The 22,899-nt window shown below is 40.5% G+C and overlaps 1 protein-coding gene across 5 annotated transcripts in view; it reads left to right on the top strand.

The window, feature by feature from the left end:
- Inpp4b (inositol polyphosphate-4-phosphatase type II B) overlaps positions 1-22,899 on the top strand; it is a 735,560-nt gene that overhangs the window by 372,873 nt on the left and 339,788 nt on the right. For all 5 annotated transcript variants that reach the window (XM_087900452.1, XM_087900453.1, XM_087900454.1 and 2 more), the window contains exon 6: positions 2,007-2,051. In XM_087900452.1, coding sequence (XP_087756578.1) covers positions 2,007-2,051 — 45 coding nt within the window. The remainder of the gene's footprint in view (positions 1-2,006; positions 2,052-22,899) is intronic.

The following is a 22,899-nucleotide window of genomic DNA, read 5'->3' as shown; positions in this document are numbered from 1 at the left end:
GTTGTCTCCCCCTTTCTCTCTGTGCTTTGGGCTGTGAGTGCATGACATTCTTCTCAGCTTTATCTTGGGTGAGACAGATGATATGCCAGCATGAACCAGCATCCAATGATCAAGTTTTCAAATGTGTACTAAAACACTGATAAATACATTTGATGGACCCTTTTCCAGATGCTAATCGTATTTAAGTAATAACAGCTTCCATTTGACATTTCTTTCTTCCTATAGAGAATCAATATTTTGGAAGCTTGACCTTGTTAAGACCAAGCAGTATTTAAGGTTAAAGCATCAGTGGAAAGTGTTAGCCAAGGCTTGCCTCGCTGCTCTCCCATTCGGCTAATCCACAGAGCACAGAATGCTTAAAGGCTTGACCAACACTTAAATCTGAACATTGGCATCAGTTTTTGTGCTAGTCAAGTAGTGAAGAAATGTAAAAGAATACTATGTTTTCTCTCATGCTTACAAGTCTAGGTTTTCGGCTTGTTCTTCAGTTTAAACTCTGGCCTTTTCTTTCCAAACAGTCCTTTGACTCATTTTTAGCACTCACAAATAGATGCCTAACCTCATTAGCCTTATATCTTAAAAAAAGTCTTGAGAAAATGGTATTTGTTGGATGCATTGCTTATACATTTGATTGGCAAAGCTTAGAGCAGAGTTAATTGTTAGTGTTCAAAACAGAAACAAAACTGGATTATTTCACAGAAACTTCTCGAATGATTCTAACATCCTTGGACAGCTTAACATTAACTGAAGCTTTTTAAATGACAGCAAGAGAGAAAAAAATAAATGGTTTATGTACTAAAAAAAAAAAACAAATAACTAGTTAACTCTGTGGGTAAAAAGGCATTGCATCTTGCTCAAAAAAGTGGATTTAAAAATAGGTTATTGAGCAAATGCTAGTTAATTTAAACTGTTTCTGAAAGAATACTCCAACAAGGTCAGGGGCTTTACTTTTGTTGTTAAGTGATATAATTTTCTGTATGTTTTACTTTGATTTCTTTGGTTACTTATAAGCTGTAACAAAGAATGTCATTCATTCACACCCTTGCCCATGCTTGTTTGGGACTGCTATTCACTATCTCTGGTCTTCAATATCCACCCACCATAAGGGATTGCTGTTGACTACCTATGGTCTTCGACATCCGCCTCCCACGAGGGATTGCTGTTGACTACCTATGGTCTTCGACATCCGCCTCCCACGAGGGATTGCTGTTGACTACCTGTGGTCTTCGACATCCGCCTCCCACGAGGGATTGTTGTTGACTACCTATGGTCTTCGACATCCGCCTCCCACGAGGGATTGTTGTTGACTACCTATGGTCTTCGACATCCGCCTCCCACGAGGGATTGCTGTTGACTACCTATGGTCTTCAACATCCACATCTTGCTATGTGTTCCTGCATCCTGAACATCTCACTTTCTCAACAGTTACACACCACATTTCTAGGCCTTCGTTCTGAGACTCACTTTCCACTCCTACTCCATGTTCCATCATTTGATGTGTTGTCTTCTTTTGGAAATATCATTGACAAAAGGAGTAAAGGTAGTGAGCAGAATTTGATTGAAATAATAAGTAAGCAAAATAAACAGCTCCAAGTCCATGCCTGCTAGAACTTGGCTGGAGCCATCTCAGTTGTTAATGGTTCCATATTTACAAGTCATAGAGCTTAAAAGAAAGCACAGTTAAGAGAGTTCCTTAGTGAGGTGATTCCTTGTAAAACTCCCACTTCTATCTGCATACTTCCAAAATAAGTCAACACGGTTGACAGGCATGTTCTATATTGCCAATTGGGGTTTCTCTATGGCCTTGAGTTGTCGTTATTCCCATTGACTTCAGAGCATGTGCTTTGCCTTCGCCTGAAAACTGGCAATGGTTAAACTTGATTATCTAACTTTATTCATTTTGCCAAAAATATATGTACATATCTAGTCAGGTGAAACAGTACTTTGTTGTTACAGTATTGCTAACAAGTACTTTTAAAACCTAAACGTATCCCTACTATTTCTAGGCCTTCAGAAGATCCCCAATGAGCCGCAGCTGGAGTTCATCCTTGGTAAGGAACTCTACCTTCTTACAGCAAGCAGCAGAGTAAGAATTTGGGCAGAATTTTCAAATTATGGGTGTATTATGTGTATTGTTACATTTTACTTTTATAAATATTGTTCTATTTTTAAAATTTCTCTATAACATAGGAATCATTTTTCCTAACTTGTATTAATAAACCAAAATCTGGGTTGTGTATGGATCCATATGGTGTGACAGTAGCTTACATTTTGTTTTAAACTAAGCTTTTTAGATTAACAGATCTACACATTCAAATTAATATCCAGAGATGAGATATATTTTACATGTCAATAAAGATATATTTTGAAGTTTAGGGGACAGATTTAAAAATATAGATATACTAAACAGAGTCTTAGTGATTTAAAGTTTCAATTATTTTAGTCACATACACTTTCATTCATTAACAAATTTGTACTCTCTGTTCAACCCATTTTGAAGTGTAACATACTGAAATAATAATTATACACAAATAATATTTTAAGCATCCCAGTTTTTTGATTCTTGCTAAATAAGGGTGTAATTGGAATTTCCTAGGTATTGTGAAACAGGTAAAGTTGTGAAAATACAAGAAATATTCATGACAAAACTTACAAAGCTGTGCTGTACTTGCTTGAGTTTTGAGATGGTTTCAGGCATAGAGAGAAATTGCTTTCAGAAAATGAACTGAGATGCAAAAGGAGACGAGGGCAAACTCAACACACTGGTGAGAACCCAGAGCTCGTGAGCACCTGCTCATCTTCCGGTGGAAACTAATTTAAAAGAAAACAAAACCCCTTCTCTAGACTTTCTGAGAAGAGAGTGGTAGTTAGAGCAATGTGCCATATTTCAAAGGAAAGGAGACTTGGGAGATGCGTGTTACAAACTGTCAGCTTCATAGCATGTGAAGATTCCCGACTTTCTCGTTTCTTACAGAACCTTTTCTCATTGTCTCATCAAGGACACCACCCATCCTTTACCTGTGGGTTTTAGTGTATTATCCTGTTAATTTTCCTCCTTAGATGTATTGGTTAATTCCAAAAATTCTTTGGCTCTAAATATTATATTGCTATTCATTTCCTAATAGTTAAGATAAAAATAATTCTCTGAAGTTTGTTTATCATTGTTTAAGGAGATACACAGCTACCTAATTAAAATAAAGAACAAATTCTAGAAAAAAAATAGAACAAGAAATGAGACCTCTTCCCCTATTCAAATATTTGGATGTTTGAGTCCGTACTCTTTACCAAAACTGCCAAATAACTTGGAAATTTCAATGGCTTTGCTTTTCAAGTGGGAAGCAGCCACACTTATTATCTAGACAGGTGGTGTACTGCTTTGAGTGTGTTATTTTATGTGAGGATTGTTTCTCGGTGATCTCTGTGAAGATCGTTTCGTCTTGCTGGAATTTCCCTGCTCCATCTTTATTCAAGTAAATGAGGCAGGAGATGCTTAGTCAATCGAGCAAGCTAATTGACTAAAGACATCTTGATAGAACTCGCTAGGCATGCTCAGAGAGAGCACTCTGTCCACCCCAGCCTTGTTTCTAGCGGGTGACTGCAGCTAAATGAAGTAATTTACTCTTACAGCGTGGAGTCTGAACCCATATTTGCTTCCTTGTCTTTCCACTTGTATAGCAATTCTTTATGTTCCACAAGGAAAGAAAAAAATAAAAACCCCAGAGAATATTTATTTTGTTTACAGTTTAATAAGATTGTTTTTGCTTAAGTAAAGCTAACACTAAAAAGGAAGGGACATTTCTTACATTTTGGCTACTTGTTCTTGAAATTGTTAAGAAAATTGCATAAAAGAAGATCAATGGTAGAAAAAGTGTAACAGAAATGTTGAAAAACTGTTTAATTTTATTCCCCAAATGTACTTAAAATAGTGATTGCCACTTATCTCTTATTATTTCAAGTGAATAAATTGCTTATTAAAATTTTGTTTTTAATTTTTGGGCATGGTGACATATGCCTTAAACCTCAGAATGGGAGGAAGAGATAGGCAGATCTCTATGAGCCTGAAGCCTGACTGGTCTATAGAGTGAGTTCCTAGTCAAGCAAGGCTACATAGTGAGACCCTGTTTTAGGAAAAGTAGTGGGGTTCAAGAGGTGTCAGGAGTTAAACGCACTTGCTGCTCTTGAAAAAGACCTGGGATTCAGTTCCAAGTAACTGCATGGCAGCTCACAGCCTCTAGTTGTTAGTTCAGTTCCAGAGGCTCAGGTACCCTCTGGATTTTGCAGGCACAAAATGGACACGGCATATAGATAGATACACAGCCAGTCTGCCCATATACACAAAAAAATAAAATCAATAAAGTTTTAAGAAATTACATTTTTGTTTCATATGCAAGTAATATATATTATAATTTAAATCAGCAGGTAGCAATTCTTGAAAATGCATTGAAGAAATGCACATATATTTTTCACATGACCTTTGAATTCTTTGACACTATAAAGTCATGTCCATGAAGCTAATTTATCTCAGTGCTGGATTTTCAGTGGCAGCCAATTAGATAGAAACAAGACACAAAAGTTAGGCATCTATGTCAGAAAGCTTTTATTATGATAGGGTGAAAATATGGAATCTGTAGTCATTCCCCAAGAAGAGCGAGCCTCGCATCTGTTCATTGGGCAAGCCATAGTTAGCCCAGAAACGAAGTATTTCCAGCTGATGGCGAGTTCGAGGTAGACAAAAAATCCAGGCAGCTGGAAAGTGTCTATATGAAGGAAGGCTGTTTACTTGGGGAAGAGAAAATTTCTTAAGTATATATTTAAAGAAGCCTCTAGGAATCCAAAGGTGCATGTCCAAGATATAGATGTGTATTGGGAATTGTCATACTGAACTGAAAGCCTAGGTGACTTTGCATGAAGTAGGTGATGTTGGAGCATCAGGTCATATGGTTCTTAGGAGAGGATAATGAGGATGAAATGACTGTAAGTAGACATGAAACAAAGTGATGTGTTGCAGTTCTTCTTTCTGTTTCCCCCTCTCAGTATTGGTTCCCTCTTAACACGTAAGATTCAGGAGTTATGAAGTAAAACAGGGGCCACTGTACCTCATTATTAATCCAGGTAAATCATCCACATTAAGTTTTAGAGTGAAATTACAGTTTATTCTTTTTAACATAACATTTTTATTGATTATTTGGAAATTTCACATAATGCACCTCAATCACCCTAACTTCTCAGTCCTCCCAGGTGTAACATGAGGGCCTGCTTGTTGGGGTTTCTGTCCTACCCAGTTCTTGCAGCTGGTAAGCCCCAAAGAAAATCACACAAAGGTCTCCATAAGTTATAAACTGATTGGCCCATTAGCTCAAGCTTCATATTAGCTCTTATAACTTATATTAACTCATTATTCTTAACTATGTTAGCCACATGGCTCAGTACCTTTTTCAGTGGGACAGGCCACATCTTCCTTCTTCAGTGTCTGGACAGGACTGGGGAAAGAGCTTCCTTCTTCCCAGAATACTCCTGTTCTCCTTGCCCTATCTCTACTTCCTGTCTGGTTGTCCCGCCTATACTTCCTGCCTGGTTACTGGGCAATCAGTGTTTATTTAAAACGTAATTGACAGAAAACAGAATTGTCCCACACCACCCAGGTCTGCCTCCCCACCCTTGTGACCCATCCCACAAAAAGATGCATTAAAAAAAAATGTGTTGTCCATATAGTCACTGGCCCATGCTCAAACTCTCAGTGGCCAGCCCCTAAAAAGAAATTGAGTCCTTCCACACTCACACCCTGCCAATTGCTGTCTGTTGTGGAGAGCTACACTTCAGTATCTTCATCATGTTTTTAAAGAGTTTTCTTTGATGACTTCCTGTCTAGGCTGGTACTTTGGGGTGGGACGTAGTCACAGAAATCTTCTGTCCCTCGTTCTTAACTGTGTTATTCTTAAGATGTGTGCTTGGCAGCCATTATAAATTATCTCTCAAAGGAATATTTTATCACCCAAGAAAATACATATAGTTTTAAAATGGCATAGCAAACCATCTGCATAATATGATCCGGAATTAACTGCATGTCTGCCGGTGCAAGGGAACATGAATGAAAAAAATTGAAATGAGTATTTTTAATTTTGGTTACTGCCAGTTTGTAGATTTTATTTATTTTGTTATGCTCTTCCAAAGGTTGTGCAAATTTTATATCGGATATTTTTCTTTTTAATAAATGACCCAAATATGCCAAAGAAGCATATCGAAGGTAGAAAAATTGTCTTCACTTATGTTTGCTTAGAGAATAGAGAGATCAAACCACAACTTCTGAAAACACTAGCAGCCTCGTTGGACTAGGTTATTTCTTTGGGTTTCTAAGAATACAGATACAGGCAAATAGAGGCAACTGATACAGAAACAGTGAGGAAGTTGTACCAAGAACTGACCAAAGTTAAATTCTGAGGGAAGAAACCAGGACTGGGATGTCTAAAGAGTAGGAAGAATTGCATCCTAAACTCAGAGATCAGCGTAAGGAGGTGCTAGGTGTTTGTAAGAAGAGCAAGATTCCAGACTCAGAATGTGAAGGAATTGTCTTTTATTCTGCCTGCTACCGTATTGAGGGAGGTAGTCAGCTGTCATTCACTGTGACAAATACCAGAAAACCAACTTACAAAAAGAAACTTTAATTTTGCTTTGGTTCTGTGTTGGCACATGAGAGGGGCTCTGTGACATGGGAAACCATTCACCGCAGTTAGCCAGGAGGCACAGAAAGAGAGAGGAAGGGGCCAGCGTCTGAATGAACATTCCTTTCCAGGGTGTGTCCCCAATGGCCTAACTTCTTTAAATATGTCCTTGTTTCATTTGTTTGTTTGTTTAAAAACAATATTTTCTCATTGTACAAATCAATCCCAGTTCCTACTTTCTCCCCCCCTCCCACTCCTTTACATCTGACCCTCACTCTATCCCCATTCACCCCTCAGAGAGGATCAAGCTTCCCGTGGAGAGTTAACAAAGTCTAGCACATCACGTTGAGGCAGGACTAAGGCCTCCTCCACTTCCCTGCGTATATCTAGTCTGAGCAAGGTATCCCTAAAAAGAGAATGGACTTCAAAAAGCCAGTTCAAGCAGTAGGGATAAATTCTGGTCCCAGTGCCAGTGGCCGCTCAGACTGCCTATGCCTCAGAACTGTCACCCACATACAGAGGGCCTAGTGTGGGCCTATGCAAGTTTCCCCTCTGAACGATACCCCCTTCTCGTCATAACAACACAGGCAGTGGAGCAAGCTTTTAAAACATGTGCCTTTGGGAGTCACTCAAGAGCCACAATCTGTGGGTAGAACTGAACCATCTTGTCTTCCTAGAAAAAGACATGAAAATAATGTTCTGCTATTGACATCTTTAGGTGCACAAACCCATTGTGTACCTGTGTCATGCAAATGAAGCATCGATTCAGTTCTATTATTGCATTTTCTTCTGATCCAATGATAAAATATTCTTTAGGACATTACTCTAAATGTCACAGCAACTTTAGATCAGGAGCGATCATGATCTCTGGTTTTTAAGGCTTTGTCCAAAAAAACGCAGAGCCAAACAAAATGCTTCCTGCATTGTGTTGTGTATCAGATCGTGCACACAGATTTGGGATGTTTATAGAAAAAGCAACTGTATTTCTAACAACTATTCCATCAGGACAAAGATGGTGTGATCAGTTGTTAGTGTCCAGAGTACAGCAGTGCATAAAAGGAATTGTGCCAAGTCTGACAAACTGCTCAAGAGAAGCAGTCTCATCTATAAAAAAAACATAGACACTGGTAAGGCCCTTCACTAACTTGCATGCCAAGGCCATTCATACCACGTAAGGGCCCATGAATCAGGCATTGTTTAATATTTCTCTAAAAAAATTCTTAGAAAACTCATCTTAGATTTCTTTCTCACTTCTACTCTCTCTCCCTTTCTGTCTTTTTTTTTTTTTTGAGACAAGGTCTCTCTGTGTAGCCCTGGCTATCCTGGAACTTGCTTTGTAGACCAGGCTGGCCTTGAACTCATTGAGATCCACCTGCCTCTGCCTCTGGAGGGCTGGAATTAAAGGTGTGTGGGGGCCACCACCACCCAGGTACTTCTCTTCTTGGCTTGTACTTTATGAATGATTATAAAGCTGAAATATTTCTAAACCTCAGTGGAAAAACTTCAAACATTTAATGGACTTTAATCTTATGATAGTATTTTGATCTCTTAGATGTATGCCAAAACAGCTGAAAGGAATCCTGAACATATAAATATGGTTTTAGATGTAGTAGCTGTGTAGAGCTGTCTTCTCTTTAATGGATTCAAGGCAATCTTCAGAGCAATAAGAGAAGCAAGAACTACCCATTAACCAAGGTTCATACAATATTTGCCTTCTGCCCTACCATAAATTAGCTGCTATCAACATGCTAATAACTACATGCTCTGCCACGTGTAAAATGATCTATTCCTTCATAAATGATAGATCCATTGTGCAGAGTCCCAAGAGAAGCCAGGGCCAACTGTTTAACTTCAACTTAGCTGTATTCAAACAAGTGTACGTCACCCAAATCTGCCAGACACTAATACAAAGAGTAGAAATTTACTGAGTGTGGTTTTGTTCTTATTGTCCGTAATTCATAGATTCATTCTTTTACTTTGTGTGCATGCATGTGCACATGTGTGTGTGTGTCTGGGTACCATGCACATACCACAGTACACCAGTGGGAATCAGAAGACAATTAGCATCAATTACCTTTCCCCACTGAGCCATCTTGCTGGCCCAGATTCACTATTTTTTTTTTTTTGAGACAGGGTTTCTCTGTAGTTTTTGGTGCCTGTCCTGGAACTAGCTCTTGTAGACCAGGCTGGCCTCGAACTCACAGAGATCCGCCTGCCTCTGCCTCCCAAGTGCTGGGATTAAAGGCGTGCACCACCACCACCTGGCTCCAGATTCACTATTTTAACTTTCACAAAACATGAAGGGTTTGTCTGTCATCATTCTTACCTTACTGGTGAGAAAACTTTGGCATGAATAGATGATATAATAAGAAGCTTGGTAACTGAACTCAGAAACCTTGAGGCCAGAGTACACACTCTTATATTGTGTTTATCCAGTAGACAAAAGACTGCTACCTTTCCAAAGACCTTATGGAAGACCATGCAGCCATGATTTGAGTTGAATCTGGCTAGTTCTGAAACTCCACATTTAACTGTCAGACTGCATCCTCTCCTTCCAGTTCCTACTCACTAGGAATCTCCAGAGATGGGGCAGACAGAACTGTGTCATACTGGGCACACTGTGATAGGGACATGCAGAGGCACACTCCAGCGACTGTGGGTATGCTGAGAAATCGTGATTCAATAGCTCTGGTATCAGAAGTAGTATCTTGGAGGAAGCAGCTTTGGATCCAGATCTTGAAGGATGAGCTGTATCTCATTCGATTTAAAGGAGCACATGATGTAACAGACAGAGTAGTAAGCCACAAAGAACATAAAACCCCAGAGCTCCCTTCCCACTGTGAGACGGTGCCAATTTTTACTTTTTCTTACAATCCCATTCTAAAATAGGAAAGAAATCCTCTTGTGACTTTTACAATTACTATGCATATACTAAATACTTACTTTGAAATTCTTAATAATCAGCCTTTAAGCATTGTTAAACAGCTAGTAAACTGTGTTAAGTCACCATGACCAAGTGAGTCTTTCTGACATTAGGACTGCGGCAGATGAAGCTCACGAGGCTCTGGCCACCCTGCGATGGACAGAGAGGCCCCTCACTGTACTGTGCCCAGATAACTGACTGCTGGTTTACAGTTGCATGTGTGCAGACTTTCCTAGGTAGTCTTTAAATCATGTCAGCTTTGTTAACGGTGAGTAATCAATGATATAAGAAAAGAAATTTTTTTTGTAAGCAACCACTTACTAAGGACACGATAGCAAAAATACATATGATTCATTTGCTGATGGTTTTAGCTCAGGCGAAACTTGAACTTGAGCCAGGGATTGAGAGATTGGGATATGGTACTAATTTTCTAGCTTTGGAATTTCATCTTATTTGTTAGCTACCTATCTACATGGTCAAGGAGGAACTGTGCTGTATCTCTGAATGTCACCTATAAAACGGGGAGGGTATTTATATCCACCAAACAAGGTTCCTCTGAAGATCACATTAGTTAATGCATGTAAGTCACTTAAACTAACTAGCATATGACATCCTGTAAGCTTGGCTTTGTATTGTTATGAATGTTACCTTGGATGGAGCTAGCCTTTGCAGTCACTGCTTCCCTGAGCAGGCCATCTGGGTCCCAGAATTTTTGTGCTTATAATTATTACCACTAACGGATATCTTCAAAAAGCCGAATACTTTCTATGTTTTCTTCCTGTAGCCGTGATGGACTCCAAGGCACTTCTTCTTATTCACATTTCACATATGAGTCTGGCCCTTTGTGTGATGCTGTCGAGCGAGAATATGAAGGCATCTAAGTTTTTAACTGCAAAGACCATGCTCTCTGTGGTTGACTATTCAAAGTACAGGAATGGCAGAGAGAAGAACGATAAAATGTTATCTAAGACCAGCATAATTGTTTTTGCGTTGTGGAAGTCATTAGAGATTTAATTGAAGAAGAGAAAATGAACCAATTAGAGTATTTTAACTAGTCTCTTGTGTGGCAGTGACTCCCAACACCTGAGATTTAATGCATTGTGCGCTGGGATCTTTGCTTGTCTCTTCAACGCTGGTCTAAAAGCCAGCATGATGCTGTCTGTTACTGTTGAGAGTCACGGCACCAGTCACCAAGCCAGAAGTATGCAAGAGCAAAATTTTCTTTCCTGCTTTTTCTTGCCATGCCTGTTTCCTTTTATTGCAGCTGAGTTGCTGTGGTGTGAGTGTATTTTCCCCATCATGTTCTTTCTGTGTAACCTTCTGCAGGGGCGTTTAAAGAAAGTGGTGCCTTTTACCAAATTTCCACTTTGGATTAGACTGTTAAACAAATTGTGGATTGTTTATTTTTTTCTAAATGTTTACCTTCTACCTTTACTATTTGTGTCTTTTATTCATGGCCAACATTCCTCATCCATTTTATTTCTCTTTCTGTGTGATTTACCTAATTACTTTCTGCCTTGCATTGTCTAATTGCTGAGAGCTCTGGTCATCAGAATGGGATACTTTTGAAGCATTTATTGGTAGCTACGGGTAATTGAGGAATAGGGTCTACCTCAAGACTTTGTTCATTGGGTGTTTTGGCATCTTGTTAAAAGTAAAGCCACTGAGACTTAATGTTGTCAGTGTGGTTGAACATGGTCAGTTAACCTTCTCATTGGGCAACTAAGTGTATCTCAGAGCAACTGAGACTCACATCATGGTGAAAAGAGATCAGAGAGTGGAAGGAAAGATTAAGAAAAAGTCCTACTGTCGGAAAACATCTTTCCCCAAATGCTTCTTTCTGGAGCTTTTACCATATGCAAATACAAACAGACAATGCTGTTTGTTTTTCTACTGGAAGAAGTTGGACCTTTGGGGGTTGAGCAACAAACCTGCAGTCAATGTCTGGAAGGGAGAAGCCCAAAGCTTCTTGAGTCCTCTCTCTTCTGATTCTGTCCCTCTCTCCCTGTGACACAAACTGCTCTGAGAAGGGGCAGAAATCACTTTCAGTAAACAGTGTATCCCCAAATCAACATGTATTCAAATTCAGAATATCAGTTTTGTTTTAAAATATGTAGCCATCCAAAGCAATGTAAAGAGCAATGGCTGTAAAATCACATTCACAGGCCTTTCTGAAATGTGCGATACTTGCCTGTATGCAGTCAGAGCTTTCAGCTTTGTTCCAAAGCTCTACTGGATTTATCCATTTATTTGTCTCGGATTATTTTAAACACACAGACGCTAAAACTTGGCTTCTTGATTTGCATTCCTGTCACCAAAATATTTGACACCCTTAGGATGCACATGTTTGTAAAACACACCAGCATCCACTCGATTAGCGACATATCCAAACTCTCACTCCGTTGGGACATCGTCTTCCTTGTCAACGTGCCTCAGAGTTTACCCTCTATTTCTGCATATGCTGCATATGCTGAACAAGCAGTGATATTGCCCCCCACACACACTACATCAGTGCCATACTATGGTAGGGGCGGGGCTGTCATCTGAACCGTTCAAGGAAGTTTTCAGGTGTGGCTTTCAGTCTCTCGACACTACTCTCCTGACACAATAGCCAGAAGTATCTAAAGTGACGTCCATGTTCCCCAACTCCAGTTCTCCAGTGGCACCCAGTCTCTCAGATTGCTTAGTAGCTTACTGAGTTCTGCCCAGATCTTGGGGAAGCATGGCAGTTGTTCCTTTCCACAGAATACTCTGATCCAGGCCACCTTGTCCTTCTGCCCCTCACGTGGGCTGAGTGTTGCCTACATATTGAGCACATTGGCTCCTTAGGGAGCAGCCAAGGGTTCGACCATCCCAGACACTTGTCCTGACCCTGCCCTCCAGCTCTCTTATTCTATTTCCCTACTTAGAATGCTGGCAGCTGTATGAAACTGTTACCCAGAACCCCAAAGGATACGTTTCCATCATTAGGGAAGCTTCCTTGGGCTGGGTGCGTACATGAATTCTAATCCATACAGTACATTGTTGCCTTTAGAGGTGCTCCTGAAAGTTTTTTATATTGACTGCAAGCATATTGTTTGAAAACTTAAGTTCAGAAAACCTAATGTATACAATTAATTAATCATTCATATTTTATGATTTCCATGTTCTCTTCAGAAAAATAGAGTCCCGGGGGCTTTGGGGTTCTTCTAGAAAGAACTGACATAAAGAATGTGTTATGAGAAATATGATTAACAAACTGGTTTTATAGCTGAGCTGTGTCTGACTGTCAAGATTTGAACCACATGTGTGCCCAATCTGATGCTCAGAATTCCTCACAAGATAACTTTGAAAGTCCTGTGATGACTACACTGGGAAGCTAGCAGTCCATGTTGAGATGTTCTTAAGAATAGACATGTCTAGATGGCAGCAAGAAGAACCCCAGGAGGCAACTAAGATAGCAGAAATGGAGAGGTCAGAAGATTGGAGATGGCATTTGAGCCTGCAGCATGGCACACAGGGAAGCAGAGCTAGGATGCATTGCAGAGCAGTTGGCTGCGCTGCCAGCTCCAGACCTCTGGGTCCTGACTCTGCCCCTGGCTATCTGCATGACCATGAATAATTCTTTTCCACTGTATTTTTTGTTTGTTTGTTTGTTTGTTTTGTGTTTCTAAGATTGAACAAGACAGTTTCCTAAAGCAACAATAATGGTGATAGGTGTCTAAGGATCACTATGGTGCCAGGTGTGTGAGGATTACTATGGTACCAGGTGTGTGAGGATCACTATGGTGCCAGGTGTGTGAGGATCACTATGGTGCCAGGTGTGTAAGGACCACTATGGTGCCAGGTGTGTAAGGATCACTCTGTGGCATTCTAGTCATTGTTTTGTTGTTAATCCTCCACCCTCTCTGACATTGTTGTAGTAAGGAAGGGACTGCTTGTTGGTTCCCAGATGCCCAGCTATCTTAGACCCAAATAATCACACGGAAACTATATTAATTAAATCACTGCTTGGTCCATGAGCTCTAAGCCTTTATTGGCTAACTCTTACATCCTAGTTTAACCCATTTCTATTAATCTGTATGTTGACACATGGCTAGAGTTTCCAGCGTCTCTCTATGGAGGCTCCATGACTTCTCCCTGAATCTGTCCTTCTTTCTCCCAGCATTCAGTTTCAGTTTCCCTGCCTACTTAAGTTCTGCCTTGCTATAGGTCCAAAGCAATTTCTTTATTCATTAACTAATAAAAGCAACACATGGACAGTAGGACCTCCAACATCATTTCCCCTTTTCTGTTTAAATGAAAAGGAAGATTTTAACTTAAACATAGTAAAATTACATATAACAAAACAAGTATCAAGCAAGAATTACAGTTACCATATTTATACCTACTTTATCTTTTATCATAACTAAGAAAAACTATAACTATAAACTTTTCAACTCCATCAAATGAAGCTGTAAAACAATCCCATACCAGTTAAGAATTATGGATAATAAAAAGGGTTATTTATTTAAAGGGAAAAACTTATAGATCATCATCCCAAGCAACAGTCCTCTCGTTACAAACAGGAAACAGAGAGTCTAGCCACTGGAAGAAAGCCAGAAACAAGACAGAGGGCACCCAGTTCCTGCTCCTTTTTAATAGTATAAAAGACCATGCCCCAGTGGGCTGGTATCTTAAAGACTATTGGCTGAAGGAGTGGAAGGAGCTCCTACAGCAATCAAAGATTCCAGAAGGATGTAATATTACCTAAGTAAGCAGAAAGTACATTGTAAGCAACTTCCAAAATTCTAGAAATGACAGAGACATCTTGCTGCCTGGACAGTCATTCAAAGTTCTTCTGTACCATTGGGACATCCATCTTTAGCCTATGAGCCCATAGTATCTAGCAGAGTTTTTCATGAAACAAGAAATTTCAAAGGCAGTTCTACCTATACTGGAAGTTTGTCTAGAAGAGTCTTTCATGAAACAGGAACCCCAAAGGATAATCTCACCTTCAGGCAAGTTTAGCAGTCATTTCCCTAATGAATAGACATGGGTCTTGCATGTCTATTCAAGCAGTCCAGGCAGGAGCAGTTCTTGCCCAAATGACTAACCAACTCCATAAGGAGCCTCTTCAATGCCCATCATCCTCTTGAAGTAGCTTGGTGCTGCCAGGAGCAGATGTGTCTCACTGTCACGAAAAGTCTTAAGTTCTTAAGCATTTTAAATGCCATATTCTGTAGTCTTTGAAAGGTTTGAAGAATGCTTATACATCTGAAATACATCTTTGTACATCTAGAAAACCTAACTAACATGACTATAAATTTGACTATTATAGATGACTATCTATTATACTATATTTTTAATGAGCTGCACAAACACAGTATCTTAATCAAGATTGGAAATACATAAACATTTAACAAAATTGACCTGAAATTTGTATCAATAAACCAAGATCCACACCAATGCAAATATGTATTGCATATCCCCCTTCAAATGTAAACAAACATTTATAGACAATATTTGGGAATATGGGTGTAGTTTTCTCCATACTGCTTCCTGTTGATTGTTGGGCATAGTAATTTTTGGGGTGTTCATGGTGATCTTTGGGGGGGGGTCTTGTTCCATCAAACCATACAAGTCTGGAAGCAATCCACAGGTTCTCATCTTCTGTGGAAACAAGAGAAGAACCTCTTTTCCAAAGCAGCATATCCTTAGACCCAAATTTGGAAGTCATGATACCTTTATAATATACAATGCTGGTTTAGCTTAGCAGCACATACATGAAATGTCTCTCTGTACTTAGCTCATTCACAGCCAAAAAATTCAAAGATAACACAATAATATACATAATCCAGACTCTCTGTGTATATTCCATGTTTATGTGGCTTTTTTATTTTTACTCTATCACTTTTTAAAACTTCCTTTAATCTATGACTGCTGTAAATCATTGACTTCTTTTCCAACTCTCTATACTCTTTTTTTCTCTCTCCCAAACCTATGTACATTTATCTAAAACTGTTACCCATTTAGAGGTCTTTTTCTGACTCTGTCCTACTGTATATCTGTAATTCTTTTTTTCTTTTCTTTTCTTTTCTTTTCTTTTTTTTTTTTGAGAAAAGGTTTCTCTGCAGCTTTGGTACCTGTCCTGAAACTAGCTATGGTAGACCAGGCTGGCCTCGAATTCACAGAGATCTGCCTGCCTCCACCTCTTGAGTGCTGAGATTAAAGGTGTGTGCCGCCACCACCTGGCTGTATCTGTAATTCTTTACTGTCCAGGAGTGCTTCTTAAAACTTAAGCTGCACCATTACTAGGGTATATATTATACTTCCCGCATGCCCTGCCCAGTCCAGCATGGTGGAGCTGCTTGCGCCTCTGAGGCATGCATACCACCCACTTATAGGCACACAGCCAGTCCATGTTACCACCAAGCAAGCTGAAATACACTGCTCACAAACCCTATCCAAATGCTCAGTCTCCCTAAAGAGTCAGAGTTTGTGCTAACAGCATGGCCCATGGCCAGAAAGCTGCCATTTTGAAACCGTGCAGTTGCTACTGCTGAATCAATAAGACCTCTTTTAAAGGAGCTGCAGCATGCCACCTCAAGCAAAGCCCATTTGGAAAAAAATGCGGCTAAACTTTGTTTTTTAGTGTCTAGAATTTCTTTTCAAGCCCTCTCAGGTTTTACATGGATTTAGTCCACCATGTTGGCACCAATTTGTTGGAGGAAGGTGCTAGTTGGGTCCCAGCTGCTCAGGTCTAAAATAATAAACGTCCTTCTTCACATTCTAATTCCATATCTGTAAATTGTGGATGATAGCTCCTATTACCCACAGTGTTTGAACTAAGAATATGAATATAAGAAGTGTATTAGTATTATTAATATATTATTGGTAATTTCATAAATCATTTTGCCTACATCGTCTCTGTAACTGGATCTTTCTAAGCATCCAGTGAGAATGAGTAGAATTATCCGTATTTTCAGATGAAGCTAAGGGAATATCTTTTTTAAAAAATGGCTCTTTAGAATATAGACAGGATGAAAAAAGTTCCCCCAAGTCCAAAAAGAAGATGTCTTCTATTAGTTTTCATTTACTTTAGACAGGGTCTTGGTACATAGCCCAGGCTAGTCTCAAACTCACAATCTTCTTGTAGCAGCTTCCAGAGCGCCAGGATTGCGAACTGCAGGCATGTGCCAGCTGGACTGTTTCAATGCCACCTTTTATCTTTTTAATTTTTTCTATTTAATTAAGTTTTTTTCATTTATTTTACATACCGACCACAATATCCCCTCCCTCCTCTCAACCCCTTCTTCTCTCACATAGGCTCTTATTTATCCTAGAGGCATAAGGAGGTTCTTTGGAGTTTAATGTGATGGTTTGGGCCACTTTGTCAGAAAATGTTCGTTATCCCTGGATTCCAAGCAGTTTGCCATAGAGCGCTTCTCCGTTGGTCTGTGGGTCCGAGCTGTCCTCTCAGAAGGCCAAAATACTCTGGAAAAATAAACTCTTCGGTGTCTGCAAATACTCTGCTTTGAATTAACTGGGCTTCATTTTTTTCCCCCATAGACAGTTGAAGTAGGAGAGTTTGTTTCAAACCGTCACATACTTTCTGTCCCCAGCTTGCCCAGCATTGCTTTCTGACCTCCATATTCCACCTAATGCTATACTGTGGGTTACAGTCAGCAGGAGCTGTGACTGACCTGGTTGTGCCTTCTAGAGCCTGTGCGTCAACATCTTACCACAGAGGACTTAACCCTCAGAGTCGTCTTAGTCAAAACTTGTATTGAGATTTTTGTTGTTGTTGTTAGCACAAAACCTCAAATGTGCATGAAGACATGAGCGAAATCAGGATCCCTTTAAGAGATTCACAATTTGTTCAACAAAGAAAAGCCAAAACAAGGGCACTTGAAATGAAAGACTAATCATCCCTTAGAAATATCTAGTTTTTCTCTTCCTTTTTACCCTTAGTTCCTAATCTACATTTTACATGTTAATTTTATTTTATGTTTTAATTTTGCTTGTGTGATATTTATCAAAGGCTGAAAACAATTTAGCACTCACGCACATACACACACACACACACACACACACACACACAAGTTTGTTGATTTTGTTTTGTTTGAGACAATTTCTCCCATAATGCTTGCTGATTTAGGACTAGCTGTAGATTTGGGGATGACCTCAAACTCATGATCTTCTGGCCTCTACCTCTATCTGCTAGGATTACAGGCATACATCACCATTCCCAGATATTAAAACTATTGATTTCATACATATAAGTATTGAACCCAATATATTCACAGGAAAAAAAAATTAATTTAAGCACTACTCTCTAAAAAACATGTCCTGGGTGCAATTTCTCCTTGGAACCCTTTTAAAACAACTTGTGTTGAGAAAGCGCATCCGGAAGTGGCGTTCTTTGGGATGTGTTGGAAGCACACACATGACTCAGTGTGCTGGATGAGAAATCAGCCAGGAGGTGGCTGTTCGCTTTGTTTCTTCCTGCCCAGACAAGTGGACCTCAGAAACCCTGGAAGCTGCCGTTCCCTCAAGACATCATCCTCCACAGACTCCTGCCCAACAACCAGGGTGTAGATTCAGTCAGAATTCAGCAACTTCGTGCACCCTGCCCTTAGCCATCTCTTCAGGCAGCCAAGGCCCGCAGTGTCCTGAGACCCTTGCTGGTACCTCCTCTCTCCACCAACTACACTGGCCTCATCTTTTAGAGCGAGGTAGAGCCCAGTAACCACAGACTTTGCAGAATCCACTAACTAGCCTTATGCGTGGTAGGAATCCTGTCTGCTCCTATGCCAATGGGAATTGTTTTGGAAAAATGTTACCCTTGGAGAAAAGAAAATGAGAGTTTATCCCCCTTCCTCTCCCTTCCTCCCTCCCCTCCTCCTCTCTATCTCTATGTATGAATGTATGTATTTATGTATGTAAGTATATATGTATGTATGTGCTACTCAGAAGTCAACTTTGGGTATTATGCCTCACGTGCCTTCCACCTTAGTTTTAGAAACAAGGTCTCACTGCCGTGGCACTCACCAAGTTGTCTAGGGTTGCTGGTTAGCAAACCGCAGGGATCTGCCTTTGTCTACCTTCCTGGCAGTAGGATTACAAGCACAGGAACCACCACAGCCATCTATCTCTGTATGTTTTAGGGGCTGAGGTCAATCCTTGTGCTTGGAGACCAGTGATTCGATTTTAGTTTCACAGATTCCTTTAATGGGATGTCGATATTCCTCATAGTATTCAGCGGGACCCGCTTTCCGCCTTGGAATAACTTTCTCCTGCCTTCTGAAACAGCACATATGTTCCTGCTAAAAAGAACAGCAGCAAGCAGCACGCGCTGGCTGTCTTTCTGAAGTGGAATGTGGGCTGGGAGCACGCTCAGACAGAGCCATGCCTGTGTGCAATGCCAGGCGACGCCAGGCCAGTTGACGGCTTGTGGCATGTTGGTGTGAGATAGCACAATCCAAAGAGACGCGAGCACAGACTTGTTTATGATCCAATTGCTCAACGATGGAATCTGAGCCACCTCGGGAATATTCATGAAAACAAGACAAAAAAGATTTTCTAAGGATTGACACCAGAGAAGCTGAGGGAGCAGGGCTTGAGTTCAAGAATGGAAGTCTTCTGGTACTGACAAGAGTGATTTGAAAAAAAGTTGTTCTTTTTATATGCAAATTCGCTGTCTGCCTTACAGCTGGCATGATTTCTCGCTCCCCAGCACAGATAATCCAAGGGTGTTTTCAGAGAGCACCATTGTCCCAGGCAGGGTTACATTTTCTTTTCCTTTCCCCAGACAGCCCAATGAAGCCTTTTGATCTGGCACTGGATATGGAGTGGATTTTAGTCTCAATAATGGTCCCGAAGTAAAGATGTGAGCTCCAGCTTCTTGGCCACCTTTTCTCCTCTTATGGACACGTTTCCACTTAACACACGCAGGGACACATATAAATGATGGTGACTCAGTTTTATATTGTTCTGTCCATGACAACGTAAGACATTTTATTTCAAGGCATCCTTTCCAACCCGAATGTAGTTTTTGAGAAGAAAGAAATCAGTTTTATGTGTAAGTGGATTGGCTGGGGTGGAATGTAGGAGCGCTGGGCTCCAGTTTCAGTGCAGCAGGAACTGTAAAGCCATCCTTCTGCAGCCAGGACGTGGAAATTCCTGCTTGTAAACCATCACCTTGCTTCCTCAAGAATTCTATCATCTGTTTCATCCCTGCAGCATTAGCCGCATACTTTCCGCACATGCTATCCGAGGCCGACTCTCAAGAGTGTAGGGTCTTGAAATTCTGATTCAAAGCTGATCCTCCACTGGGTAGGCGGAAGAGCCAGCTGTATAGACAACTGACTGTGACTCTGACCACTGACTTATTGGTTGCTGGGATTTGAACTCAGGACCTCTGGAAGACCAGCTTGTGCTCTTAACCGCTGGACCGTCTCTCCAGTCAGCACTGATTTGTTGCTAAAGTGACAAAGAGAGTCGTCATTCTTGAACTTCACATCGTAGTCTACAGATATCCACTGACTCCCCAGCCCCTCAAAAAAATGTGCATTTAGACCTGTTGGGGCAATGAGACTGAAGCGGGCCGCACACTATCGCCCTGGGCATTAGCAGAAGCCAAGGGTCTGATCACAGAGCTGACCAGAGTTCATGTTCCAGAATTAACATCGCTGGTCCCACGATCTTGGCATGATTTACGTATTATCTTAGAGGACAACAGTTTTAGAATCTAGATGGTGGCGATTTAGAAGCTCACACTCACAGTGCTACTCCAGTTTGCCGTAGGTACTCCGGCGTTAGGATAACATCCAGTGTTTGCTCCCACCCATTCCTTTGCTCAGCTCTTGTTAGTCCAAGTCACATAAGTCAGATGAGTGTGGATGTTATCTTTCTTGGAAGAAATATAGTGACTTTGAACTTTGGAAATCAGATTTTTAAAAATTTTAAGTTTTATTTTCCCTTTCTTAAGGGAAAATAAAAATGCATAGAAACGAAGAAAACTTTCTAAGGCTTCAAGTGTTTCCTCTGCATGCCCACATTTATATATTTATTCTTATTTTTCCAATAACTCTTGGTTGTGTTGGCAGTTGTACATGGTTATAGTCTCTTTAGGGAAGTGTATGTTAATTAAAATCTCCCACACAACACTTAAGGAGAAATTAACAATTTTTTATTATGTCTACAGAGGCTTTGAGCATGGTTAGTAAACTGAGAGGGGATGAAGTCATTTGTCCTTGACCCTGAGCGTCTCAGATTTTATGGACACTCAAGAGGCAGTTCCTGTGACTGTGTCTTTCAGGACGATGAGAGGAACATGTGTTAGAGTGTAATTTGAGATATTAGAGAAGAAAACGGAAAGCAGTAAAACCTATGAGAAAAGTTACAGAACGCAGACATTTTCATTTAAAAAAAAAACTAGAAGAAGCAAAAAATCAAAGGATTAAAAAAACAGTTAATAAATTAAAGACAGCTCAAAATTTCAGGGGGCAGAGAGTGGATGTGGAGGAGGGATATGTCAGCGGCTGTGGATCAGCTCTGCTAGGAAGCAGCTCTAAGATCATCTTCCAGAGGGCGCCCAGCTGCCCCTGGAGCTCTCCTTGTGTGGGGGCGTGGGTACCAGGCAGGAACACTGTACATCGTCCCCCTTTCCTTCACCCAGTTGTGTTCATCTAGTCAGGGAACTAGGCAGCACTGCCCAGTAAATCTACTCAGGCGGTCTGTGGTATAAGGGCTGGCGTCCCAGGCATCAGGGAATTGTTTCTTAAATTTCCTGAGGGAAAGAAGTGGGAAAACAAACAAACACCAGTCAGAGGCAACTGAAAAAAGAAAGCCTAACACCCTGGAGAAGCGATTAGGGAGAGGGTCTATTAGACTCTGAAGTGTTCTATACATCTTTCTCTGTATGATGCAAATTAACTTAATCTAAATGTAATCACTGGTGTAGACTGGGAACTGTGAAGCCCTACAATGAAATCCGATGATTTATTGGACTGCAGACACAAGCTAAATTGGTGTATCAATTCATCAGTAGAATCTAATTTTCTAGAGAACAAGAAGAAACTCTGTCTAAGTGGTATTTTGGAGAAACAAAACCAAACATTAAGAATCTGAGCCGCAGATAAGACCCTGTCTTCAGGCTGCAGAAGTCTCCCTTCGTTCTCAGGGAAGAGGCAGGTCCTGATTGCAGAGGTGTTTGGATAAGAACAGTGTCATTTGGGACAAGCTGGAAGCCCTGTGTTTATTTCTCTAAAGCCCTGTGGGTGTAAGGCCACATATCAGATCTAGAGTACTTCCTGTCTTGTGTGGTGTGACCTCTTTTGGTCTTCACAGGCTTCCTATTTCCCTAAGAACAGTCAGGGTACAGAGTTCCTGACATTAACATTAGTGCAAAGGTGCACTTCCACCCGGCTACCCTTGGTTCAGCTTTGCTGTTTTTAATTGCAAAGTTTTGCTGGTGTGGTAATGCAAGTTCTTAATACGAGCACTTGGCAGACCGAGGCCTCACAAGGTCAGCCTTTTACACACACACACACACTCACACATATTCACACACAAACACCCACACACATTCACATTCAATATAGTCACACATTACATACTCACACATAGACATATACACACTCACACACATGTAGATATGTAGACATTCATACACACTCACACATACACATACACACACACACACTCAAACACTTACATACAAACAGATATATACTCACACACGTACACACACACACACAGACTCACACAGACTCTTACACATGCACACTCATAGACACATACATAAGAAGACTCACACACATACTCTCATACACACACACACACACACACACAATCTTATTGTTTGTTTTAATACTATGACAATGGATTTTGGCAATAGCAATTTAAATAAGAAAAGGCTTATTTGGTTTCCTAGTTCCCGGGTGCTGTCTGTCATGGCAGGGAGTCACATGGAGTAGCAGGAGACACCAGGTCATGTTGCATCCACGATCAGGAATCAGAAAGATGAATCCTGCTGATCCGATCACTCTCTCCTTTTTAATCTTTCTGAGCTCTGACCCAATTCCAAGGAAAGTTGCAACTCTTCCTACCTCAGTTAAACTAATATACATAATCCCTCACAGCCATTCCCAGAGGCTTGTCTCTAAGGGATTCTAGATCCTGTCTGGTTGATAACCAGTATCAACTACCATCATTACCTATATAGTTTTTATGCAAAATCTACCTTGTCTTTGCTGTTGTTTGCAGGGGTCAAACAGAATGAGTCATTTGCAAGACGCCATAGTTCTTTGGGCATGATGCAGCTACTGAGCACAGTGTTATCTTCAGCCAAAA

Source organism: Myodes glareolus, chromosome 22, assembly GCF_982192425.1.
Source record: "Myodes glareolus chromosome 22, mMyoGla1.1, whole genome shotgun sequence".
Taxonomy (NCBI): Eukaryota; Metazoa; Chordata; class Mammalia; order Rodentia; family Cricetidae; genus Myodes; species Myodes glareolus.
Note: the sequence above shows the minus strand (reverse complement) of the source record. Positions and strands in the feature narration are given on the sequence as shown.